Source organism: Vipera ursinii, assembly GCF_947247035.1.
Source record: "Vipera ursinii genome assembly, chromosome: 6".
NCBI lineage: Eukaryota > Metazoa > Chordata > Lepidosauria > Squamata > Viperidae > Vipera > Vipera ursinii.
The window spans coordinates 87975665-88002783 of NC_139515.1; the positions used below are offsets into that span (position 1 = coordinate 87975665).

Sequence of the window (27119 nt, forward strand, 5' to 3'; positions counted from 1 at the left end):
TTACAAAATACATCAAGAAATTGCAGCTTCCTGCAATAACTCCAGCAAAGCTACAAAAAAACTGCGCTACTCGGAACATCTTCCATTTTAAGGAGAGACCTGGTTGATACCTAGGATGCTGGCAGCAGCCCGTGTCAACCATTAGTGCCAGTCAGTTTGAGTGTTCAGTTGACTGAGGTTCGTGTTTTATGAATAAAGTAATGCTACTTTCAATTTAACTCGGCTCAGAAAACCGATTAAAGCAACCGCCTCAGTTTTAGGGCTGTGCAACTGCAGAAACCTTGCTGGAAATGTAGACAGCCGCTTTAAGCAGATGCCAGCGAGTTAGATTCGGACGTCTTTTGAAACTCTCTTCTGGATGAAACTGGCATCTCCACTCCATTACAAGTGGCCCTCGACTTACAATCCTTCGCTTAGTGACTGCTCGAAGTTACAACGGCACTGAAAAAAAGTGATTTGTGACCGTTTTTCCACCCTGACGACCGTTGCAGCAACCCCAACAGTCACCGTGATCAAAATTCAGGCACTTGGCAAACGGCAATGTCCCGAGGGGGGGGGGGAAATCATGTGACCCCCCCTTTTGCGTCCTTCTAACGAGCAAAGTCAACGGGGAAGCCAGATTCACTTAACAACCTTGTGACCAACTGAACAACCGCAGCAATTCGCTTAAGGACCGTGAGAAGTAAGGTCGTCAAATGGGGCAAAACTCACTTAACCCCCGTCTGGCTTAGCAACTGTGGTCGTTAAGCCGAGGACCACCTGTAGAGCAAATGGCAAAAGGCTCTCGGCTATCGAAGGAAAGGTGTCTACTACGCAACCTCTGAAAAAGATGTCCTGGGTCTTGTAGGTGAAGAAGCTCCCGGAGGAGCGCCAGGAACGCAGAGCGGGAGACAGCTTCGGAGGCGGGATGTGCAGGTAAACAGCAAGCAGGGGCAGCATCAGCAGGCTGACTTGGATCCACCACTCCTTCATTCTGGCAGGGGAGAATCCAGAAGAAATGAAAATGAAAGAAAGCAACCGCCCTGTGTAGGATCAAGGAGGGCAAAAAGTGGGGGCGGAGTCAAAAGAGGAATCCGCCTAGAATCCCTACCTCCGGGGTCTTCAAACGTGGCCCATTTATCACTTGTGGACTTCAACTCCCAGAATTCCTCAGCCAGCATGTCATCAATTTTTTATATATATAATTGACATATTTTATCATCAATTTTATCTACATATATCAATTTTATATGCATATACAATCATCTCTTTTATCATCAATTTTATCTACATATATCTATCATCTATCTAGCTATAAAAGGTAAAGGTAAAGGTTCCCCCGCACGTGCGTGCTAGTCGTTTCCGACTCTAGGGGCCGGTGCTCATCTCTGCTTCAAAGCCGAAGAGCCAGCGCTTGTCCGAGGACGTCTCCGTGGTCACGTGGCCGGCATGACTAGACGCCAAAGGCGCACGGAACGCTGTTACCTTCCCACCGGAGCGGTCCCTATTTTTCTACTTGCATTTTTACATGCTTTCGAACTGCTAGGTTGGCAGAAGCTGGGACGAGTAACAGGCGCTCACTCTGTTACGCGGCACTCGGGATTCGAGCCGCCAAACTGCCGACCTTCCGATCGACAAGCTCAGCATCCTAACCCACTGAGCCACCGCATTCCTAATAATCTAGCTATACTCTCCATCTATCTATCTATACATCTCTCTCTTCATTTTATTTCTATCGTCCATCTATTCCATCCATCTACTTACTCTATCCATCTATCTATTCCAGGGGTCTTCGAACTTGGCCCTTTTATGACTTGTGGACTTCAACTCCCAGAATTCCTCAGCCAGGCACGCTGGCTGTGGAATTCTGGCAGCTGAAGTCCACAACTTCAAACCTGGCCCTTTTACAACTTATTTATTCATTTATTTATTTTATTATATTTATATACCGCCCTTTCCCGAAGGACTCAGGGCAGTTTACAGGGTGATTAAAACAAAAAATACAAAAGTTAAAAATGGACTTCAGCTCCCAGAATTCCTCAGCCAGTGTGCCCGGCTGAAAGGGTCATGAAAGGCACAAGTTCGAAGACCCCCTCTCCTACGTGGTTACAAGCCAACCCAGTCCCAACTCCCCTTGAATTCCGCTGATCCGTATCGACTTCCAAGCAGGTGCTGACTGTTACTTGAGGATATTCCTGTGCATGGGCCCTGTAGCAATAAATCAATTTAACTGGACCTTCGCTTGTGGACCTGGTCTCTTGCACCTGCCACTGCCGGCCAATTGGAAATGCCAGCAACGGGAGGGAGAAGGGACTTCTGACTTCCCGCCAGCTTCCCCATTGACTCTGCTTGCAGGAAGCTGGCCGGGAGCGTGGAAAATCACCTCCTCCTCCTTGGCTGACTTGTGGAACTACCTGCCACTGGCTGGAAGGGAGGAGGCATGGAGGGAGCTGTGGATTAGAAGGAAAATTGGACTCCCGTTTCCCCATCCCGGGGTGTTCCCCCAAAGCCCCCCCTCCCTCCAGGGAGGAAGAGGGCTTACCCGCCGACTGCTAACATCCCCCAGCCGGTCTTACCTCACCTGCAGGCATCCTGGTCCCTTGAATTCCACTAACTCTTACCTAAACTCTTAGCAGGTGCCAACCGTTAGTTGCAAAGCTTCCTGTGCAGACTTTCGGCAATAAACCATCTTAATTGGATCTTTACCTGCGAACTTGGTCTTTTGCACCTGACGCACGCCAGGATACAAGCATGGGGGTTTCCATCCTCAAAACCAACAGCCAAAAATGCTCTTTTTTGGGGGGTGGGCACAAATTCTGACTTCTTCCATACTGAAACTTTTGCAAGGAAACAAGCTTTGGAGATTGGGACTCCCCCATCTCCATTTTGCCCAGCGTTAATCCTTTCAGGCCTGCAGGGACTACAGCTCCCATCATCCCCAGACAGGATTGGAATCCACCAAACTCCACGAAAGGCAGTAATAGGCTGTTTTTGAGTTCTGGAACATCATCCACCCCTCCTCCCTTCTTCCTTTCTTTTTTTTTTTTTAAAAAATTAAGCACTCCCCTAAGAAATAATAAATCTTTTCCTGGAGATTTCACGTGTGCAAACCGACATTCCAGCAAACCCGTTTTCCCAGTGACTAGGAGTGAACCCCAATGAGGGGGTCCTTGATGCTCTCTGAGCTGGGTGGTTTCCCTGCAGACATTTCGTGACCCAACTAGGGAACGTCCTCAGTGATGGAAGTGAGGAGGAAGAGGAAGAGGAGGACTGTGGGGTCCTTGGTGCCTTCTGAGCTGGGTGGTTTCCTTGCAGACGTTTCGTGACCCAACTAGGGAACGTCATCAATGCTAAAAGAGGGCAGGGTTTGCTCTGCATTGATGTAACTCCATTTCCTTCTAGCCCTGATGATGTTCCCTAGTTGGGTCATGAAACGTCTGCAAGGAAACCACCCAGCTCAGAGAGCACCAGGGACCCCACAGCCCTCCTCCTCCTCTTCACACACTCCCCCACTTCTAGCTTTGATGACGTTCCCTATTTGAGTCAAGGAAACCACCCAGCTCAGAGAGCACCAGGGACCCCACAGTCCTCTCCTCCTCCTCCTCCTCCTCCTCCTCTCCACAAACCACCCTCCCTTCTAGCCCTGATGATGTTCCCTAGTTGGGTCATGAAACGTCTGCAAGGAAACCACCCAGCTCAGAGAGCACCAAGGACCCCCACAGTTCTTCTTCTCCTTCCTTCCTTCCTTCCTTCCTTCCTTCCTTCCTTCCCCTCCCTTCCAGCACTGATGAGGTTGCCTAGTTGGGTCACGAAACGTCTGCAAGGAAACCGCCAAGCCCAGACAGCACCATGGATCCCACAGCCCTCCCCCTCCTTCCTCCTCCCTCCCTCCCTCCCTTTATTCCATCTCCTTTCTCTTCCTCCTCCTCCTCCTCTCCACAACCCCCCCTCCCTTCCAGCACTGATGAGGTTGCCTAGTTGGGTCACCAAACGTCTGCAAGGAGCCCACACTTCACTGTTGTTGTTGTTAGCTGCGAAGTCGTGTCCGACCCATCGCGACCCCATGGACCATGTTCCTCCAGGCCTTCCTGTCCTCTACCATCTTCTGGAGTCCATTTAAGCTCACACCTCCTGCTTCAGTGACTCCATCCAGCCACCTCATTCTCTGTCGTCCCCTTCTTCTATTGCCCTCAATCTTTCCCAGCATGAGGCTCTTCTCCAGTGAGTCCTTCCTTCTCATTAGGTGGCCAAAGTACTTGAGTTTTAGCTTCAGGATCTGGCCTTCTAAAGAGCAGTCGGGATTGATCTCCTCTAGGACCGACCGGTTTGATCGCCTTGCAGTCCAAGGGACTCGCAGGAGTCTTCTCCAGCACCAGAGTTCAAAGGCCTCAATTCTTTGGCGCTCGGCCTTTCTTATGGTCCAGCTTTCACTGCCATACATTGCAACTGGGAAGACCATCGCCTTGACTGTACGCACTTTTGTTGACAGGGTGATGTCTCTGCTTTTTAGTGTGCTGTCTAGATTTCACTTCACTGCAGAACTGCAAATATTCCCCTTTATTAGCGAACCCCCCCAATCTTACAGAGCCCTTTCCCCCATTAATTCAAGCCCCTGGGGGCGACCCCAAAGAGGGCACTTTCTCCCCCCCTTCTCTTGTCCAGCAATTGCATTTTGGGGGGGTTAGGGTTGTTTGCAAGTATCCACACAACCCCCCCCCAAAAAAAAACAGTCTTCTCCTTCCTTCGACCTAAAAAAAAGAAACCCAAGCCCCCTTTCCCCCCCCCCCCGCCCCACCGCAGCCGAGATTTCCCCTCCTTGCAGAGAAAAGCACGAGGGGGCGTCTCTCTTCCTCCTCCCCCCACCCCAGCCCTGTCCTGGGGAGAGCGCACATGCGCTCTCGCTCACCTGGGCTACAGTCCGGAAGAAGGCAGGCAGGCAGGCAGGCAGGCGCGTGGGCAAAGGCGCATGCGCGTCCCGGGCTCTCTTGGGCCCCGCCCTTCGGGGGAGGCCTCCGCGATGCGAGGTTTGCAACGGGGAGGGGCGGAGAGTTTCGCAAGCCGGGCAGAAGAAACGTGTGAACGCGCGGCTGCAGGGCGGGTTGAAATCACCGCGGGAGGGAGGGGCTGCTTTTCTCTCTTCACTCACTCTTTCTGTCTCCTTCCTTCCTTCCTTCCTTCCTTCCTTCCTTCCTTCCTTCCTTTCTTTTTCTTCCTTCCTTCCTTCCTTCATTTCTTCCTTCCTTCTTTCCTTCCTTCCTTCCTTCCTTCCTTCTTTTCTTTCTTCCTTCCTTCCTTCATTTCTTTTTTCATTTCTTCCTTTCTCTTTCTTTCTTTCTTTCTTTCTTTCTTTCTTTCTTCCTCCTTCCTTCCTTCCTTCCATTTCCTTTCTTTTTTCTCTTTGTTCTTCTCTCTTTCATTCCCTCCTTTTTCTCTCTTTCTCCCCCCTCCTTTCTTTCTTTCTTTTTTCCTCCCGCTTTCCGTCTTTCTCCTTTCCTTTCTTCCCTTTCTTTCTCTCCTTCCCCCTTCCTTCTTTTTCTATCTTTCTCCCTCCTTTCTTTTTCTCTTTCTTTCCTCCCCTCCATCTTTCTTTCTCCTTTCCTTCTTTCTTCCTTTCTTTCCTCTTCTTCGTTTCTTTCTTTCTCCCCCTTCCTTCCTTTCTTCCCTCCCTCTCTTTATTTCATTCTTCCCTCCTTCTTTCTTCTCCTTCCCTCCCTCTTTCCCTCCCTCCCTCTCCTTTCTCTCCTTCCTTGTTCTTATTTCTTTCTCTTCTTTCTTCCTTTCTCTCTCCTTCCTTCATTCTTCCCTCCCTCCTTCTTTCCTTCCCCCATCTCAATAAATTCTAATATTAAGAGTTGCCCCTCATTAAATTGATCTTAACATAAATTATGATGATACCACTCTAATGGCAGAAAGTGAAGAGGAACTAAAGAGCCTCTTGTTGCGAGTGAAGAAGGAGAGTGCAAAACTTGGGTTGAAACTCAACGTTAAGAAAACCAAGATCATGGCATCCGGCCCTCTCAATTCCTGGCAAATAGATGGGGAAGAAATGGAGGTAGTGACAGATTTTATTTTCCTGGGCTCCAAGATCACTGCAGATGGGGACTGTAGCCAAGAAATTAAAAGACGCTTGCTCCTGGGGAGGAAAGCCATGTCAAATCTAGACAGCACACTAAAAAGCAGAGACATCACCCTGTCAACAAAAGTGCGTATAGTCAAGGCTATGGTCTTCCCAGTTGCAATGTGTGGCTGTGAAAGTTGGACCATAAGAAAGGCTGAGCGCCAAAGAATTGAGGCCTTTGAACTCTGGTGCTGGAGAAGACTCCTGCGAGTCCCTTGGACTGCAAGGGGATCAAACCGGTCAGTCCTAGAGGAGATCAACCCTGACTGCTCTTTAGAAGGCCAGATCCTGAAGCTGAAACTCAAATCCTTTGTCCACCTAATGAGAAGGAAGGACTCACTGGAGAAGAGCCTCATGCTGGGAAAGGCGGAGGGCAAGAGAAGAAGGGGACGACAGAGAAGGAGGTGGCTGGACGGAGTCACTGAAGCAGGAGGCGTGAGCTTAAATGGACTCCAGAAGATGGTGGAAGACAGGAAGGCCTGGAGGAACGTTGTCCATAGGGTCGCGATGGGTCGGACACGACTTCGCAGCTAACAACAACAACATAAATTATACACACAGAGAGAGAGAGAGAGAGAGACACACAATTCAGTTTGTGTCCTGTTGGGTCATTGTTTCAACTTATCCTGACAAGATGCCTCAGGATGTGATGGATGGTGACGTTTGCGCTTATGGCGTTTATTGCCCCCATCAGCTTGAAGGCTACTAGACTGCATAAATCAACTTTGTAGGTCAGTTTACAGGTCTTTGCAAATCCAGCGTACAGGTCAGGTCGTCCTCCAGTTACAACCAATCATTTAGCAACCGTTCAGTTATAATGGCGTTGAAAATAGTGACTTATGACACACACCCCTCGTACTTGCAACCATCACAGCATCCTCACAGCCGTGTGACCCAAATTTGGGCACTTGGCAACCGGCACGGATTTAGAATAGAATAACACAGCTGGAAGGGACCATTTCTTAAGGTTAAAATCTGTTTGTTTTTTTTCCTTTTTTGGTACCGAATCAAAATTTGTTGTGTGAATGTGACTAGAGCTTAATTTCTTCAAAACCTATAATTGCATGTGAAATGGTGGGATCCATTCAGACAGAAAAGCAGCCTGTGCGAGCTGAGGAACTTCTGTACACAATTACTCTTCAATTGGGAGGGTCGTCTGAAAGGCAAGGTTTGTGATTTATGAATGAAAAACCAGAAGTGATTTGGAATTTAATGTTCATATTTCGGGTTGAAGATGAGTCCCACGCCCTGGATGGGGATGGTGAGTTGGTGGTGGTGGTGGTGGTGGGGGGGAAACCTTGGCTGCATTCACACAACCATGTATATCCTCAGATGGTTTGGGATTCCAGATCCCAGAAGGAGCAGCCAATACAGATGGAGGGCATCAAGGGGGAAAACTTCAAGCTAGTTTAGTTGAATGCACCCACGTAGGGGAGCTGCACCCCACGAAACACGGGTGCGCGCAGAAAGGAGGAAAACGCGCGTCAGAACGCGCGTTGAAACAAAGGCACTACTTCTCTCCCGCAAGCCCCGCCCCTCCCGGGCAACCCCCCCCCCCCTGAGCGGAAGGACACCGCGGTGAAGCGTCCCCAAAGCCCCCCTGCTTACGTCACAATCCCGCCTTAGCCGCGCTCGGAAAGAAAGAAAAAGAAAAAAAAGACGCGCGGAGGCGTCTCTCGTCGCCCGGGGAAACCACCGACGCCCGCGGGCCTCCAAGGCGCACGCGCAGAAGGGAAAAGCCGAACCGGGACTTTTAAAATCCGCCGCGTCGTGGAGCGGCCTCCGGCTTGGCAACAGCGCTCAGAGGACGGGGGGGGGGGAAGAGAGAGAGAGAGAGAGAGAGAGAGAGAGAGAGAGAGAGAGCGGATTGGCGCGGGGCGCAGCCAATCGGAGCGGAGGGATAAGTCCTAAACCCGGCGCGGATTGGCTAGTCGGGGGGGGAGAGGGAGGCGAAGCGGGCGGAGAGGCGGGCCGTAGGCGAGGCTGACAGTTGGGCAGGATGTCGGCGAGGAGGCGCATCGGCGACCCTGAGGTGAGGAGGGGGACGCCGGGGGGAGGGGCTCTTGAGGGGGGGTCGCGGCTTCCCAGAGGGCCGTGACCCCAAACTTAAGGCGGGGCGGAGGTCTGAGGGGGACCCCCACCCCAAACCCGAGGCCTCCTCAGGGCCCTGACTGACCGTAGGGAAGCCCCCCCCTCAGGCCTGGCCGCTCTCGGGAGTGGCTGGGGCGGCTGTCAATCAAGCCCGGGGGCGGTTTTCTTCTACTGAGGCGTTTCTGGGGCTTCTAAACGGGGAGGGGGGGGCAATGAATGAGGCAGCCAGAAAATTGGAATTGAAACCCAAAAAAAAAATCGTAATGGGGTGCTTTTGTGTGTGTGGGGGTCCCCTGGTCGTTTGGGATCTATTTGGGCTCTATTTGGTTCGATTTAGCCCACTGGGGGGGGGGGCTCCGGACCCACAGGTAGGGCTCTCTTTCCCCTGACGACAACCCTGCGAGGTAGGCCGGGTGGAGAGGGACTGGCTCTCCAAATCACTCGAAAGAGCCTCCCTGACTGAGGGGGCCGAGGGCGGGGGGGGGAGGGAAATATACAGGACTCATCACTGGGGGGGGGTTTCCTCAATATCCTGAGGGAGTTGGTGGGGGGAGCTGTCAATCAAACCTGGGGGCGGTTTTCTTCGATGGATGCATTTCTGGTGCTTCTAAAATGGAGAAGGGCGGGCAGTGACAGGAGCTCAGCCAGAAAATTGGAATTTAAACCAAAAGAAAAAAAGAGGTAATTGGGTGCTTGGGAAGGGGGGGGGCAGGTGTCACCTGGTCGGTTTGGATGCCCAGGGCTCTATTTGGTTCGATTTAGCCCACTCTAGGGGCTCCGGACCCATAAGTAGCGACCCTGGCTCTCTTTTCCGTTAACGACAACCCTGCGAGGTAGGCCGAGTGGAGAAAGACTGGCTCCAAATCATTCAAAGCCTTCCTGGCTGGGGTGGGGGTGGGGGAAAATACGGGGCTGTCCGTGTGTTCAAAGCTACATTGGCACTGTAAAAAGTGACTTCTGATATTTATTTATTTATTTATTTGATTTGTATACCGCCCTTCTCCCTAAGGACTCAGGGCGGTGAACAGTGACATAAATGTCAAAATGCACAAATACAGAAAATTGAAAATAAATTAAGCCCTACTGCCCAAATGTAGAAGATAAATTAAAACCACAATTAAAATTAAACCCCTCAGACCAGACCGGATTGCTTAAATAGATATGGCCCAAGGGCTAATCAATAAGGACTTATTATTATTAAAAAGTGACTTATGAGCAGTCCTTGTACTTATGACCGTTGCAACATCCCGCCCCACCCCCCCACCCCCCGGTTCATGTCATCAAATTTTGGACGCTTGGCACAACTGCATGTATTTATGAAAGTTGTAGGGTCCCCGGGGGATCACGTGATCGCTATTTGTGAGCTGGGAGGGGGGCGCCTTCAGGTAAGCAAAGTCACTGGGGTGGGGGAGAGATTGACATAGTGACCCCACTGATTTTGCTTCTCAGAAGGTCACAAAAGGGGGTCGCATGGCCCCCGGAACAGGGGCGCCGTCATAAGTGCATGCCAGTTGCCAAGCCTCTGAATTTTGATCAGGTGACCAGTGGGTGCTGCCACGGTCGCGAGTGCAAAAAACGGTCCTAAATCACTTTTTTTCGTTGCTTTTGTAACTTTGAACAGTTGCCAAATGAATGGCTGCCTATCAAGGACTACCTGTAATTCTCTGATAATTCAGTACAGATAGTCCTTGACTTATAACGGTTTGTTTAGTGACCCAGAGTTGCAACAACATTTAACAACAACCTTTTACTTTTTTACTTTATGCCGGATTTACTTAGCAATCGTGTTACTAATTTAACGTCTGCAGAGATTCACTGAACAACTGTGGCCAGAAGGGTTCGTAAAATGGGGCAAATCTCACTTAGCGACCTTCTGGCTCCCCAACAGATATGCCGGCGTCAGTTGTGGTCGTAAGTAGAGGACTGCGTGTAATTCTGAAGTGCTGTTGAAGCTGGGACTAGCAAAGGGGCTGCATCTTTCGCGGCTGACCTGGCCTGGCGTAGGACCTTCCCAAAGGCAGTGGGGAGGTTCCCTCAGGCAGCCTAGCCTACTAGTGTCTGAGCTGATTCATTTTGAGGATTCCTAAAGTAGCAAACATATGTTTCGTCACAAAAATTAAAAAAAAGACTGTGACTGAAAATGAAAATCTTGAAGGCTTGGCCTCGGCATCTCACGTGAATCCGGCTGTTCAGTTGGGTAGGGAAGTCCCGTGTACGTTGTGTGAAGTCTCTGGCGTGGTTTCAGTTACCACTGCTCAGTCCTTCGTGTGCCCTCCTTTTAAGAGGAGACCAGACAGGCATTTGTCCAAAATGGTATAAGATCTCCTGTTTGAACAGAGGGTAGAGTAGAGTAGAGTAGAGTAGAGTAGAGTAGAGTAGAGTAGAGTAGAGTAGAGTAGAATAGAATAGAATAGAATAGAATAGAATAGAATAGAATAGAATAGAATAGAATAGAAGAATAGAATAAGAATAGAATAGAATAGAATTAGAATAAGAATAGAATAAGAATAGAATAGAATAAGAATAGAATAGAATAAGAATAATAGAATAGAATAGAATAGAATAGAATAGAATAGAATAGAATAGAATAGAATAGAATAGAAGAATAGAATAAGAATAGAATAGAATGGAATGGAATGGAATGGAATGGAATGGAATGGAATGTAATTGAAGAATAGAATAGAATAAGAATAGAATAGAATAGAATAGAATAAGAATAGAATAGAATAGAATGGAATGGAATTGAAGAATAGAATAGAATAAGAATAGAATAGAATAAGAATAGAATAGAATAATAGAATAATAGAATAATAGAATAGAATAGAATAGGAGAAGGAATGCAGAAATAGAAGACAAGGAATGGAATGCAGGAATAAGAATAGAATAGAGAAGGAATGGAATGGAGAAATAGAAGAGAAGAGAAGGAATAGAATGCAAAAATAGAGCAACAGAATAGAATGTAGAATAGAATAGAATTAATGGGAGGGGAGGGGAGGGAAGGGAAGAAAAGAGAAAATATGGAATGGATTAGAATAGAATTAGAATGGAATGGAATAGGAGAAGGAATGGAATGCAGGAATAAGAATAAGAATAGAACAGGAGAAGGAATGGAATGCAGAAAGAGAAGAGAAGAGAAGAAAGAGAATGGAGAAAGAGAAGGAATGGAATGCAAAAATAGAGCAACAGAATAGAATGTAGACTAGAACAGAATAATAGAATTAGAATGAATAGAATAGAATAGAAATGGAAGGGACCTTGGAGATCTTCTAGTCCAGCCCTCCCGCTCAAGCAGGAGAACCTACATACCGTCTCAGACAGGTGAATGGTCTAGTCTCTTCTTAAAAATCTCTAGCGATGGAGCGCTCCAGTGATGGGTTGGACTAGAAGACCTCCAGGGTCCCTTCCAACTTTCTTATTCGGCATTCTAGGCAAAATAAGAGCTTAGTTCCTTAACCGTTTTCACGGAGTCATAGCAAGGGTGGGCTTCCACTGGAGCTATTTGGGCTATTTGCCTTTGCTGAACTGGGGGAGACCTTTCTCCAGCAGAGTCGTGAAGCTTGCGGTTGAGCAAGAGCAAGGGGGGGGTGTCTTCAAACTTGGCCCTTCCTTTTATGACTTGTGGACTTCAACTGCCAGAATTCCTCAGCCGACGTGGACTGAAATGTCCGAACGTTTGTGTTTCTTCTGAAGGTCTGATCTAGTGTTTGTTCTTTGCCCTGCTCATTTTCTCTCAACTTCTGGCCCTCCAACGCACTCGTGTATAGTGGGATGTAAACCCCACCGTGCTTGCTGGTGTCGTTGCTCCATCTCGTTTTAGGCCACTTTCGTGGACGCTTTTTCTGAGATGGGATCCATTCTATGACCGCCTTGGTCCACCTGCCATCCCTTCTCCCTGCCGTGTGACCCGCCCATTTCCATTTCCATTCTTTTACTCTTTTGACGGCATCCTATATTTTTGTTTGTTCCCTAATCCATGTGTAGGTCTTTCTCCCTTGTCTCGTGAGAGCCAAGCATGTCTCTTTCCGTGGCTCTTTGCGCTACTCGTAGTTTTTGTATCGTAACTTTTGTGTTAAGCAAATAATGCAGGCCCAGCTGGCAAAAGGACACACACACACACACACACACACAGAAAATTTGGATTGCTGACAAAGAATTAAAGGGAGACTGATATAGCTATTTCAAGCTTCTTTGGGTTGACAAGGTGCTCAAAAACACTCAAGACACGTGTGTGTGTGTGTGTATACATACACACATATACACACACATAAACATACACACACACACACACATATATATAAAATAAATTTGGATTGCTGACAAAGAATTAAAGGGAGACTGATATAGCTATTTCAAGCTTCTTTGGGTTGACAAGGTGCTCAAAAACACTCTCTCTCTCTCTCTCTCTCTCTCTCTCTCTCTCTCTATATATATATATATATATATATATATATATATATATATATATTTGTTTTCTGAGGTTTTCGCGGGTGTTCGTATGTGGATCTTTGGTCATTCGGGTTTTTCTCCGCGTAGAACTAAAGGTGTAGGAGCAACGTTTCAACGGAATCCCATCCGTCATCATCAGGCTGGTGGCTTCAGCTTCCTTCTTCTGGGATTTATAAAATTATATATATATATATATATATATATATATATATATATATATATATATATATATATATATATATATATATATATATATAATTTTTAGTCCCATTTAAATCCTTGCCCTTCTCCGAAGACTCAGGGCGGCTTACAATTTAAGCACAAACCAATGTGCTTAGCAATAGCCTTCATTCTATGTATATGCCTGCTTATTAGGGCTTTTGCCCCCCCCCCCAAGTGGCATTATTACAAAGTCAGCTTATTGCCCCCAACAATCTGGGTCCTCACACACACACGTACATAGACATAGACATATACACATATATACACATACATACATACGCACATATATACACACATATACATACACACACACACACACACACACACACATACACAAACAAATTCTATAATATATATCAGTGATGGCAAACCTTTTAGAGACCGAGTGCCCAAACTGCAAACCAAAACCCATTTATGTATCATCGGGTGCCAGGTGGGCGTGGCCCTTTGGGTGGGCGTGGCTGCGGTGGTAACGGCAGACTGGGTGGGACTAAAAAGTTCAATCAATCAATTCCAACTTTGCGAGATCTTTCCTTTCCACGCGAGAAGTTGCAATTGATTGATTGATTGATTGAAACTTTTTTTTTTTGCACACTGCAGCAGAGGCCTAAAGCAAAAAGATTTTATAAAACCCAGCTGAAGGCCTAGGACTGGTGCGACAGCACGCGGGTCCACAGAGAGGGCTCTGCGTGCCACCTGTGGTACGCGTGCCACAGATTCGCCACCACGGATATATATTATAGAAGAACTAGGGATGACATGATAGCAGTGTTTCAATATTTGGGGGGGGGGCTGCCAAAAAGAAGCCGGGGTCAACCCATTCTCCAAAGCACCGGAATGCAAGACAAGAAACAAGGGTTGGAAACTGAATAAAGAGAAAAGCAACCTAGAACTAAGGAGAAATTTTCTGACAGTGATAAACAATCAACCAGTGGAACGGCCTCGCCTCCAGAAGTGGCGGGTGCTCCATCAATAGAGAGTTTTAAGAAGAGACTGGACAGCCATTTGTCTGGAATGGCGTAGGATCTCCTGCCTGAGCGAGGGGGTTGGACTAGAAGACCTCCAGGGTCCCATCCAACTCTCTTATTTGCTTATCTCATTTATCTGTGAATTCTGCAGAAATTAAATGGCGATAGAGACCTTCCCGAATTTGAAATTCTTTAAGCGGAAAATAGGCTGACCGTCCTCTAAGCTGGTTTGCTTAAGATGTGTTGAAATTTAGCTCCCACAGCTGTTGATAATAAGATTTGGCAGGCTAGTGCCGGGATAATATAGGTGGAATGATGTCAGGTGCCATTATGTATGCTGATTGGGATCAGGAAACACTGGATTAAATTAATACATCACATTTTTTTGGGTTGATGCAACGTACTGAGCCCAAAATTAAGCAAACAGGCAAGTTTACACAGGTTTGTAAAAGTAACAAAGGTGGGGTATAAAAATAAACCAATAAATAAACGACAGCTGTCCTTCATGTATCAGATCTTGTTTTTTCTTCCCTTCATTCCTGGTTCAGAGTGACTGTTGCAGGGAAGGAAACTTGTGGGAACGTTATCCTTGCTATCTAAAGTTATTAAAACACTTGTTTCTTAATGTATTAAACTGTGTTGACGGGTGATTTGTGCTTATGCTCATGTAATGGGGTTTCTCCCTCTCCACCCACAACAGAGCCGCGGGCTTTTTCGCTGTTGGAACACTCCACACATCCAGTTTTAGGGTTTCATGAGAACCTGATGGAGGTTCTATAAAATACTCAAAGGGGGGGGGGGAATGGCTAATCAAGTGCAGCTAATTTTCTGTCCCTGGAGCTTTTCTTCTTAATCAGTGTCCAGGTTTTTAATTTTTTTTTAACCAGCAGGCTCCACAACTTGAAAATGTTTGGAAAAATTTCAGCTTTAGATGTGTGATGGATGAGATTTTGTCGAAACGTTGCCCTGATACCTCCAATTCTACATGGGAAAAAACCCGAATGAGCAAAGATATATATATATATGAAAATAAAGGGAACACTTAAACAACACAATGTACTGTATTTAATAGTAGGATATCTTATTTTCTGTTCCCTTTATTTTTTTGATTATATATATATATATATATATATATATATATATATATATATATATATATATATATATATATGCAAATTATTCAAATTGCTAATAAAGAATTTTGGGAGGCTGATATGGCCATTTCGAACTCTTTATGTTCTCATCAGTCAGTCATACCCTTTATCTGAGATTCAAACATAAAGAGTTCGAAATGGCCATATCAGCCTCCCAAAATTCTTTATTAGCAATTTGAATAATTTGCACAAATAATGAGCTGTCATAGTTGACTATATCCTGTGGATAAGCCTTGAGACAGGCCAATACAGGAATGAAAGAGTTAATTAGCAAGGTGCTTTAAAAAAAAAGCCTTGACAAATACGAATCCCTTGACACACACACACACACACACACACACACACACACATATATATATAATCAACTTACAACCACAATTGAGCCCATAATTTCCGTTGCTAAACGAAACAGCTGTTAACTGAGTTTTTCCCTATTTTACCACCTTCCTTGCCCTGGTTGTCAAGTGAATCACTGCAGTTGTGAGGTGGACTTTGCTTATCGGAAGGTCGCAAAAGGGGATTGCGTAACCCCGGGACACCGACATAAAACACACGCCTGTTGCCAAGCCTTTGAATTTTGATCACGTGACCACGGGGAGGCTGCCACGGTCATAAGTGAAAAGCGGTCCTTAAACGTTCCTTTTCCCATTGCCTTTGTAGCTTTGAACGGTCACTAAACGAATGCTTGTAAGTTGAGGACTGCCTGTATGGACTTTGGGGGCTTCAGCATCTTGCACTCGTTGTCTTCAATCGTTGTGCGCAGAATCACAACCCACACTGCTTTTTCCTTCCTCCTGGATAATTTTCTGATCATATTCTTTTTCCTCTTTCCCTCCCTCCCTGCAAGCAGTTTTTGACCAAAAGGATCCCACAGAATCCTAAATACCAGCACGTAAAAACTCGCCTTGACACCGGTAAGTTAAACCCTGCTCCTATTCGGGGATTTCGGGGGGGGGGGTGTGGCAGAAAAAGTTTGAAGGCAAAGCAAAGTGCGCGAGGGTCTTTCACTTTCTACGGCCGAGCGTGGGCTTTGTGTGAAAAGTTGTGACTTCACCCAGAGCACAAGCAAGCTCCTAAAGGCTAAATCCAGCCTTCCCTAAGCTGCTGAATCGCCATTCTTCAACCGGAGATTGAACAGTTCTGCCATCTGCATTTCTTCCAGGCAGATTGTCAAGGGGATGGTTTAAAGAGCTGACCAGCTGACGCAATGACGGGAATGTGTCTGTTGTCTCTTTAAGAGCCTGTGTAAAAAAAAAAGGGGGAGGCTCTGCCAGTGTTGAAGGGACGCGGTGGCTCAGTGGGTTAGGACGCTGAGATTGTCGATCAGAAGGTCGGCAGTTTGGCGGGTCGAATCCCGAGTGCCGTGTAACAGAGTGAGCGCCTGTTACTCGTCCCAGCTTCTGCCAACCTAGCAGTTCGAAAGCACATAAAAATGCAAGTAGAAAAATAGGGACCGCTCCGGTGGGAAAGGTAACAGCGTTCCGTGCGCCTCTGGCGTCTACTCATGCCAGCCACGTGACCACAGATACGTCCTCGGACAAGCGCTGGCTCTTCGGCTTTGAAACGGAGATGAACACCGGCCCCTAGAGTCGGAAACGACCAGCACGCATGTGCGGGGGAACCTTTACCTTTTACCTGCCAGTGTGCCTTCTTTTTTTTTTCTTTTCCCTTTTCCTGCTGTATTTGCTGTTTGCTGGATTCGGCTCGTAGCCCGTGTGGGTACCGTATATACTTGAGTATAAGCCAACTCGAGTATAAGCCGAGACCCCTAATTTTACCCACCGCCCCATACTTCGCGGAGCGCTCCAACGCCTCATTCTCCCGTCTCAGCGCCCATTTTCTCGGCGAAGACTTCTTTCGGAGGATGCAGCCTCTGCCGCCCCCTTCTCTCAGCTGCCTTCTCTCAGCTGCCACCCCATTCTCTCGGCGGAGTGCTCCCCATTCTCTCGGTTGGAGCGCTCCGCGAAGTATGGGGCGGTGGGCAAGCTTCCACCGCCCCATACTTCGCGGAGCGCTCCAACGCCTCATTCTCTCGTCTCAGCGCCCATTTTCTCGGCGAAGACTTCTTTCGGGGGATCCAGCCTCTGCCACGCCGCACCGCGCCAACAGCAAGCCACCCCATTCTCTCGGCGGAGTGCTCCACTGCCTCATTCAGCTGAGAGAAGGGGGCGGCAGAGGCTGGATCCCCCGAAAGAAGTCTTCGCCGAGAAAATGGGTGGCAAGCTTCCACCGCCCCATTCTCTCAGCGGAGGCTTGCAGAGGTGGCGGCGGAGCTGCGCGCGCAGCTCTCCAAACCGCCACCGCCCGTTTGGAGAGCTGCTGCCTTCATCCATGTTTGACGAAAGCAGCAGCTCTCCAAACTGGGGGGTGGAAGTTCTTTTTTTTGTTCACTGGAGTATAAGCTGAAGTGGATTTTTTCAGCCCAAAAAGTGGGCTGAAAAATTCGGCTTATACTCAAGTATATACAGTATATTGTTCCTAGGGAATACTTGTATAGTGCCGAAGGAAAAGTCTTGCATCAGGGTTCGGTCCAAGCCGGGAAGAAGCAACACGGCGACCGCTTTAGAAAGAAGGTTGCAGTTTATTGAAGAGGAGAGCCAGGCAGGAAGATGGCTCTGGAAGAAAAAAAAGAGAGCGAGCACATGTAGGGAGTGGGTTTTTATACCTTCTGGAGCCTTCTTCCTGTGGCGTGAACTTTGACCTGAGTCTGAGCCTTTCTGGTATTCTGATGGTGGTGGGTTAATCCTATGATGTCCCAAGGGTCATATCCTGCTTCCCCTGGGGCTGGGGCTGATGAGTGTTGGATTTTTGGTGTGAGGGATTGTTGCTTCTAGCGATCTTTCTTCCTAATCCCCGTTTCCTGACCCCAGTCATTCTGACAAGATTTATCACAGGCTCGGTTTCTGTTTGGGATAGAGAGACCTGGGGGGCGGGGTTGTTTTCTGCTTTTAAAATCATTTTTAGGGGAATATATTCTGCCTTTTAAATATTTCCAAAAATATTTCTTTCTCCGGGGTGGGGGGCTGACTTCCCACAACAGCATTGCAGATATTGTAGATAAACCACCACTTGTTAGCAACCACCGTTTGCTGCGTCTGCTCCTGGGTTGCCGCACGCGATAGGATTGTGCGCGTGCTCTGACACGGATATATAGTAAAATACCCGTAACTGAGCAGCGCCCAGGGTGGCGGTGGAGGTGGACACCTCCGTAAATTTTACGGAGACATTGAAGTTGGTCTAAAGACCACAGCTGGCCGCCAAATTTCTGTCGCTTGAGTGAGTTTTTGCCCCCATTTTGCGACTTTTCTCGCCCCGGTGGTTAAGGGGATCGCTGCGGTTGTTAAGTTAGTGACACGGTTGTTAAGTGAATCCGGCTTCCCCCAGTGACATTGCCTGCGAGAAGGTCGCAAAAGGGGATCACGTGACCTCGGGACACAGCGACGGTCATTAAGTGTGAGCCCGTCGCCAAGCGTCTGAATTTTGATCACGTGAGGTGCTGGAAAGGATGTAAGCGTGAAAAACGGTCATAAGTCCCTTTTTTTTTTTTTTTAGTGTCTTCGCTTCAAACCAACGGTTGTAAGTCAAGGACTATGTGTACACTTTACTCCTAATGGATAAATTCCCGAGGAGGCTATTTAAATTTTACATGAACCTTCTCCTTCCGGATTTAAAATTATCGATCACCTGTGCTGCTGTGTGTTTGACTGATTAAAGGATTGATTACGTAGGCTGCGTTTGTTCCTGTGATAAAAGCAATGTCTAATTAGTCAAAGGCATATTTACCATTGTTTTAAAATCCTGCTTGGTTTGATACATCTGAATTATTAGCTGTAGGGGACCTATAGCTTTTTATTTTTAATGGTTTAGATTTGTCACCCGGCTAAACAGCTGTATTAATAGGATAAAGTTTTGTCCGCAATTGTTTTTACTGGGCATTATTACTGATACTACCGTTGTGGAGACTAAGTTGATGTTGAATTTAATTACGGCAGCGAGACTTTTAGCAGGGCAATATTGGAAGAAGGAAGAACTGCCGACTATAGAAGAATGGACTTTAAAAGTCTCCAACCTGGCGGAAATGGCAAAGATTTCAGCGTACTTGAAAGACCATTCGCAACAGAGATATATTGTGGAGTGGAAAAAAATGGATTGATTACATCCAGAAGAAATATGGGACTAAAAAGTTTCACCTAGCATTTGAATAAGTATCGATGTGACATTTATATTGCTTGTAGTCATTTTATAAGAGTTAAAGTGCGATAGATTTAATAGTTTATTGTTGTTTGCATAAGGTAGATTATGATTGTACTTTTATACCTTGTATTGAGCTCTGGGAAGTCGGGGAGGGGGGAGGGGGAAGGGAGGGAGGGGTTGGGGAGGGTTGGGGAAGGGGGGGTGGGTTGGGAGGGGTTTTGTTTTGTTATAAAAAATGTATTGTAAAACTTTTCAATTAAAAAACAGCTGTATTAATACAGTAACAGAGGATTGAAGGTGATGACGATCATCGGTGATTTGTTTTGCTATCTGTCAGTGTTTTATTGTGTTTATTGACTTCCCTGTTTTTTTTTGTTCCGGGGGTTTGTTTGTTTTAATTTTTTCCTGGTCATTGACCAAATCAATAGTATTGATTCCTGCAGGCAACTGGGAAAATAAATAACCTGCTTACAAGACCAAGCCTGGGCCGACTTTATTTTCTCAGCCTTATTAATCTATATTCTCGAGAGGACAAGAATAAATAGGCAGGAGAAAAATCTCTTCCCTTCAGAGGTCTTTGGAGAGGAATACGCAAGAAAGAAAGAAATATTTCCAAATGCCCAAAGCCAGATGCTTCTGATTTCTCCAGCCCTGCTAATCTCGTTCGTTGCCACATCAGTGGTTCACTCGGAATAAATAGATGGCGGAGTTTTTTTGCTTAAGGTTTTCATCTCTTTCATAAATGCCTTTTCTTCCACAGGTAGCAGTATGACCAAGTACACTGAAAAACTAGAAGAGATCCAGAGAAGTAAGTACTGAAATATTGCAAGCAGAACTCACGTGTCTACGGTCAGCTTATTTGTTTATTTATTTATTTATTATATTTTTATACCGCCCTTCTCCCGAAGGACTCAGGGCGGTGTACAGGGCAATAAATATAAAAACAGAATACAAAAGTTGAAAACGATTAAATAAATGCCCAAGTTTAAAACAATAATTAAAATGTATTAAAAACCCCAACCCTACCTCATCAAACCAGGTCAGATTGCTCAAATAAATACGTTTTTAGATCGCGCCGGAAGGAGCGAAGGTCGGGGGCCATCCGGAGCTCAACCGGCAAGCAGTTCCATAGGTCTGGCACGCTTACTCAGGGTCGTAGACCAGTCCAGTGTTTCTCAAACGGGGCAACTTTTAAGATGGGTGGACTTCAGCTCCCAGAATCCCCCAGCCAGCTCTGGACACTGATGAGAACTTGGGGAGTTTGGGAAGCGCTGGCGGAGCGTTCGCAAAAAGGGGCTGTTTTATTTATTCATGTATTAGAATGTTATCCAACCTTTATTACTTTATAAGTAACTGAAGGGGGCAAACATACCTAACACTCTTTCATCCTCCTGTTTTCCCCATTACAAGATCTTTGGGAGGTGAGTTGGACTGAGAGAATGATGGACTCCAGGCACCCAGCCAGGCTTTTGTGCCTAAAGCGGGACTAGAACTCCCCGTCTCCTGGGGATTGGTCCAAAGTCACCCAGCCAGCCTTTTGTGCCTAAAGCAGGACTAGAACTCCCCGTCTCCTGGGGATTGGTCCAAAGTCACCCAGCCAGCCTTTTGTGCCTAAAGCGGGACTAGAACTCCCCGTCTCCTGGGGATTGGTCCAAAGTCACCCAGCCAGCCTTTTGTGCCTAAAGCGGGACTAGAACTCCCCGTCTCCTGGGGATTGGGCCAAAGTCACCCAGCCAGCCTTTTGTGCCTAAAGCGGGACTAGAACTCCCCGTCTCCTGGGGATTGGGCCAAAGTCACCCAGCTGCCTTTTGTGCCTAAAGCGGGACTAGAACTCCCCGTCTCCTGGGATTGGTCCAAAGTCACCCAGCCAGCCTTTTGTGCCTAAAGCAGGACTAGAACACGTCTCCTGGGTATTGGTCCAAAGTCACCCAGCCAGCCTTTTGTGCCTAAAGCGGGACTAGAACTCCCCGTCTCCTGGGGATTGGTCCAAAGTCACCCAGCCAGCCTTTTGTGCCTAAAGCAGGACTAGAACACGTCTCCTGGGTATTGGTCCAAAGTCACCCAGCCAGCCTTTTGTGCCTAAAGCGGGACTAGAACTCCCCGTCTCCTGGGGATTGGGCCAAAGTCACCCAGCCAGCCTTTTGTGCCTAAAGTGGGACTAGAACTCCCCGTCTCCTGGGGATTGGTCCATAGTCACCCAGCTGCCTTTTGTGCCTAAAGCGGGACTAGAACTCCCCGTCTCCTGGGGATTGGTCCAAAGTCACCCAGCTGCCTTTTGTGCCTAAAGCGGGACTAGAACTCCCCGTCTCCTGGGATTGGTCCAAAGTCACCCAGCCAGCCTTTTGTGCCTAAAGCAGGACTAGAACACCTCTCCTGGGTATTGGTCCAAAGTCACCCAGCCAGCCTTTTGTGCCTAAAGCGGGACTAGAACTCCCCTGTCTCCTGGGGATTGGTCCATAGTCACCCAGCCAGCCTTTTGTGCCTAAAGCAGGACTAGAACTCCCCGTCTCCTGGGGATTGGTCCAAAGTCACCCAGCCAGCCTTTTGTGCCTAAAGCAGGACTAGAACACGTCTCCTGGGTATTGGTCCAAAGTCACCCAGCCAGCCTTTTGTGCCTAAAGCGGGACTAGAACTCCCCGTCTCCTGGGGATTGGTCCAAAGTCACCCAGCCAGCCTTTTGTGCCTAAAGCGGGACTAGAACTCCCCGTCTCCTGGTGATTGGCCCACAGTTATCCAGCTGCTTACATGCATACGGCAGGACTAGAATTTACTGTCTCCTGCTGATTGGCCTGAGTCACGCCAAAAGCGGGACTAGAGCTCACCGTCGCCTGCTTTCTAGGCTAGCACTTTCGCCCCATACCCCAAACCGTCTCTTTCCTACTTTGCTTCATTTTGCTTAATTTTGCTTCCACAAGTGCCACGAAGAGCCGTCTCAATCCAGGTTCCGCCCTCTTCCTAGAATAATCTTAACACCTGACTTTCAGGATCGTAATCTGGCCCCACCTGCATTAATTGGGACTTTAAAAAAAATAATCCCCCCTAACACCCCTCCCCCCTCGTCCACAATGCTAATATTTCCTGCATTGTGAACTTGGGTGTGTCTGTTTTTGCACATGGGAACCGGCTTAATGAGCCAGGGATGGGCGCCCGGTGCCGTCTCTGCGTTTCAAACACCCTTCCTACGGTCTTTTGCTGCCGGCAGCCTTGGCTGCTCCGGATGGAATCTGGGAAACATCTCAAGAGGCTCTGAAGTGCCTGCCTTGGTTTTTAGGAGTATTGTGTCATGTTGGCAGAGCTCCGGGTACAACTGGTTTAAAGTTGTACCCGGAGTTTTATTTTTCTTCCTCCGCTCTTCCTCCGCTGTTCATCCAGACCGTTTTGTCTGGCTGAAACGATTGCTTTCATAACATCCTTTTTTAACCGGGGGCTTATTGAGTACTGAAATACGAGCCCCGTGGTTTGTTGTGACACCGTCACAATCCGTGCTGTGTTTCGGTCCATTTTTTGTTTTGCTTTGAACCCCTCTACTCCACAGTCCTAGGATGTCCTTTTGTGTGAGCCTCGCATTGTGCTTCAGCTCTGCTTAGGTGGCAAAAGCGTGCTCTGGGAGTGAATAGCGGCTTGTGTGTGTGGCTTGAGGTAACTTAGCTTTCTCATGGATACCTGAGACCCCGAGAGGCAATCGGGAAAAGCCCACACAGGGTCGCCACTGTCCTCCTCCTGTAACTCGAGTGGAGCGCTGAGAAAAGCTGGAAACTCAAAACCGACTTCCTCGCTCGCCTCTCCGAGGTGCGGAAAGGAGAAAGGACAATTCCAAATCATTCCTCTTTGCAAAACCGGCATTCGCTCCTCCGCTCTGAAAGAATAAACTGCTTTTTTGGAAACGGGCGTTGCGTCTTGGATGCAAAATGTCTGAAAACTGCAAGGGATCTTCTGAACCAGCTCCAGGTAGACTGCGCTGGGGACCGGGGAGGAACAATGAATTTTGGGCTGCCGGCGTGGCAGATGTTATATTGGGCACCTAAGGGAAATTCTTATATTTGGGAGGTGTTTTATGATCATTGCTGAAATATTGGAGCCAGGAGGCCAAAGATTACAAAATCTATCCGTGGTTAAGTCAGGAAGCGGCCGCTAAATGCCTCACTGTGCTTGCGTGAGTTTTTTGGTGTGATTTTTAGCAGTAAAATACCTTGCTCTTGAGGGTCCACATATCTGATTGTCCACCTATCTTTTTTATATATATATATACCTACAAAATATATATTTGATACTGCTTTATTTAGACAGAATTTATAAATCAGGGATTGCGTGACCTTTTGTGGATGCCGTCGTAGACTAAAACAAATAAATTAATCTTGGTCTGATTATGATGGGAAATCACCCTTGTTTTCAGGCCAGTGTCAGGTGATGAAAGATGTTGTGTTGTTGTTTCTTTTAAAATAGTGCAAACCCCCACTTCTGTCGACAGTGAAACACTAGTTGAGTAATTATGCTTCCTTGCTCATATTATCTGGAAGGCTATGATTTGTATTCATCAAGCTGCCAATTGCAAGTGGGGGAGGGGGGCCTTAGGGCATGCTAAATTATGCAATGGGGACAAACCCCTTGGAAGAGACTGAAATCAGGGCTGTCCAACCGTGGCAACTTTGTGGACTTCAACTCCCAGAATTCCCCAGTCAGCCATGCGCAAGAGTTGAAGTCCACAGGTCTTAACGTTGCCAAGGTTGGACACCCTTGATTTCGAGGCGTGCTTCAAATGGACGAAACTGAGAGCCAGTTTGGTCTAGTGGTGAAGGCACAAGCCAGAAACTGGGAGATGGTGAGTTGTAGTCCTGCCTTAGGCGTCAAAGCCCCCTGGGTGACCTTGGGCCAATCACCAGGAGACGGTGAGTTCTAGTCCCGCCTTCGGTCATGAACGCTGGCTGGGGATCTTTGGGCCAATGACCAGGAGACGGTGAATTCTAGTCCCGCCTTCGGTCATGAACGCTGGCTGGGTGACTTTGGGCCAATGACCAGAAGACGGTGAGTTTTAGTCCCGCCTTCGGTCATAAACGCTGGCTGGGTGTCTTTGGGCCAATCACCAGAAGACGGTGAGTTCTCCCGCCTTCAGTCATGAACGCTGGCTGGGTGACTTTGGGCCAATCACCAGGAGACTGAATTCTAGTTCCACCTTAGGTCATGAACGTTGGATAGGTGACTTTGGGCTAATCACCAGGAGACGGTAAATTCTAGTTCCGCCTTCGGTCATGAACGCTGGCTGGGTGTCTTTGGGCCAATCACCAGGAGACGGTGAATTCTAGCCCCGCCTTAGGCGTGAAAGCCCCCTAGGTGTCTTTGAGCCAATCACCAGGAGACGGTGAGTTCTAGTCCTGCCTTCGTGCTGAAACCCTGTGTCAGCCCAGCTCACCTCCCAGGGTTGCCGTGGTGAAAATAAGAGGGAGAAAGGAAGGAGTAATAGGCATGTTTGCCCCCTTGACCTGTTTATAAAAATAATTAAGGCGGGCAGCAACCAAAATAAATGAAATGAACAGCTTTGCCAGAGCACAAGGAAAACTAGATGCTCCGCTTGTGAAGGCACAGCTGCACTTTCATCAAGCGAAAACGGAGTCGAGAGTAGAGATACGAAGACTTTGTCACGGCAGACCTCAAGCTGGGCCGAGGTTTACTTCCATGAATTGTACACATTTCAGAAACCCAAACTGGAGGAAAACGCACTGGGTGAACTGGATTTCTTGGCTTATTTATCTGAAAGATTTACACGGCCACCACGTTAAAACAGCTCTGAGCATCTCACGACGTAGCGACCGGGATTCTCCAAACTCGGCAACTTTTAAGATGTCTGTGGACTTCAACTCCCAGAATTCCCCAGCCAGCCAGCCAGGCGTGGGAGTTGAAGTCCACATAGACCCGAATCCCCCCTCCACCCCATGAATCCCACTGACCTTTTCTAGTCCCGATTTAACTTAACCCGATTTTTGTGTATAGCTATGGTGGCACGTAAGAGCCTTGGTGGAGCAGTGGGCTAATGCCTCCTTCAGTAACCCCAGCTGCCTGCAATTAGTGCAGGTTCGAGTCCCACCAGGCTCAAGGTCGACTCAGCCTTCCATCCTTCCGAGGTAGGTCAAATGAGGACCCAGATTGTTGGGGGCAATTAAGCTGACTTTGTAATAATGCCGCTTGGGGGCCCCCGAAAGCCCTAATAATAAGCAGGCATATACATAGAATGAAGGCTATTGCTAAGCTCATTGTGCTTTAGATTGTAAGCTGCCCTGAGTCTTTGGAGAAGGGTGGGATATAAATGGGATTTTTTTAAAAAAAGGAACCTTGGAGGTCTTCTAGTCCAACCCAGAGCCTTGGTGAAGCAGTGGGCTAATGCCTCCTTAAGTAAGACCAGCTGCCTGCAATTAGTGCAGGTTCGAGTCCCACCCGGCTCAAGGTCGACTCAGCCTTCCATCCTTCCGAGGTAGGTCAAATGAGGACCCAGATTGTTGGGGGCAATTAAGCTGACTTTGTAATAATGCCGCTTGGGGTGTGTGTGAAAGCCCTAATAAGCAGGCATAGACATAGAATGAAGGCTACTGCTAAGCACGTTGTGCTTTAGATTGTAAGCTGCCCTGAGTCTTCGGAGAAGGGCGGGATATAAATGGGATTTTGTAAAAAAAATGTTTACAGTGTTTTGAGCTGGTGACTTGTTAACTTGTGCCCGACACAACGCACGTGAACGGAATGTGTGAAGTGTCCTGAAATCCCAGGTTTTTCTAAATTAAAAGCTGCTTCCTCCACTGTGTCTGTTAACTGAATGCTCTTTCCTCTTGTGTTTTGCAGATTACAGATACAAGAAAGACGAGCTCTTCAAGAGACTAAAAGTGACCACTTTTGCCCAGCTGGTACGTTTCCGTTTTCGGCCCGTGACTATTAAATACTCCCCTCCCCTCCATCTTGGTGGGGTTTGTGCAGAAACGAGGTGGGGGGGTGGGGCGAGTGGGCTCTGTCTACCTTTAGAAAGGCCCTCCCCCACACGGATGGCCTCTGGTCCGTGGTCCTGCAACTTCTAGAGCAGCGTTTACATTGTGTGGACTTCAACTCCCAGAATTCCCCAGCCGGCATCTTCCCTAACACCTCCTCTCCCCACCCCAGCCAGAATTCTGGGGGTCGAAGTCCACAAGCATCTTCAGTGTGGTCAAGGCTGTGCTAACTAGTTACTAGGCTGATTCTGCTCTTCCTTCTTCCCGCAGGCGATACAGGTGGCCACTCTGTCGGATGAAACCGTGAAAGGGCCACCTGAAGAAGGCCAAAAGCTAGACGGTATTCATTCATTCATTCATTCATTCATTCAGTCATTGCATTAATTAAATGTGTTTGCCCCCCATCTTGCTGCAAGGGGTGTGGCTTACAGATTAAACCCCCATGCTTTTTAAAGATCCCTGTAACCAAAGGGGGCTGGCTAGAAAGCTTACTTTTTTATTTGTTTGTCTATCAAATTTATTTGCTGCCCCTCCTGTGCTTCAAGGCGACACCGAGCGGCCTACAACGAGAATAAAACACACAAACGTTTAACAGTTATTAGTGTGTGTGTGTGGGTAGATAGATAGATAGATAGATAGATAGATAGATAGATAGATAGATAGATAGATAGATAGATAGATAGATGATAGATAGATAGATAGATAGATAGATAGATAATAGTGATGGATGGATGGATAGACAGACAGATATAGACAGACAAATATAGATACGCGTAGGTAGATAGACAGACAGAGACAGACAGACAGATAGATAGATAGATATAGAGAGACAGGCAGGCAGGAAGGAAGGCAAGCAGACAGACGGATGATAGGCAGATAGATAGATAGATAGATAGACAGACAGACAGACAGACAGACAGACAGACAGACAGATAGATAGATGATAGTGATGGATGGATGGATAGACAGACATAGACAGACA

The 27119-nt window shown here is 47.5% G+C and overlaps 3 protein-coding genes across 6 annotated transcripts in view; 1 reads left to right on the forward strand and 2 right to left on the reverse strand.

Moving 5' to 3' along the window:
* Positions 1 to 4902, reverse strand: part of MEST (mesoderm specific transcript) — a 64701-nt gene extending 59799 nt beyond the window's left edge. For 3 of the 4 annotated variants that reach the window (XM_083366133.1, XM_083366135.1, XM_083366134.1), the window contains exons 1-2: positions 2686 to 3417; positions 819 to 973 (exon numbers count right to left, since the gene is read on the reverse strand). In XM_083366133.1, the coding sequence (XP_083222259.1) occupies positions 819 to 973; positions 2686 to 2915 (385 nt within the window). In that variant the 5' untranslated portion in view covers positions 2916 to 3417. Of the gene's footprint in view, positions 1 to 818; positions 974 to 2685; positions 3418 to 4885 lie in introns of those variants that run through there. The other variant, XM_083366136.1, reaches the window with a different exon arrangement.
* Positions 1 to 27119, reverse strand: part of KLHDC10 (kelch domain containing 10) — a 331421-nt gene that overhangs the window by 154834 nt on the left and 149468 nt on the right. The gene's annotated exons all lie outside the window — the stretch shown is intronic.
* Positions 8073 to 27119, forward strand: part of CEP41 (centrosomal protein 41) — a 28788-nt gene continuing 9741 nt past the window's right edge. Inside the window, exons 1-5 of the mRNA XM_083366144.1 lie at positions 8073 to 8129; positions 15829 to 15892; positions 19933 to 19980; positions 25998 to 26059; positions 26408 to 26477. Coding sequence (XP_083222270.1) covers positions 8097 to 8129; positions 15829 to 15892; positions 19933 to 19980; positions 25998 to 26059; positions 26408 to 26477 — 277 coding nt within the window. The 5' untranslated portion in view covers positions 8073 to 8096. The remainder of the gene's footprint in view (positions 8130 to 15828; positions 15893 to 19932; positions 19981 to 25997; positions 26060 to 26407; positions 26478 to 27119) is intronic.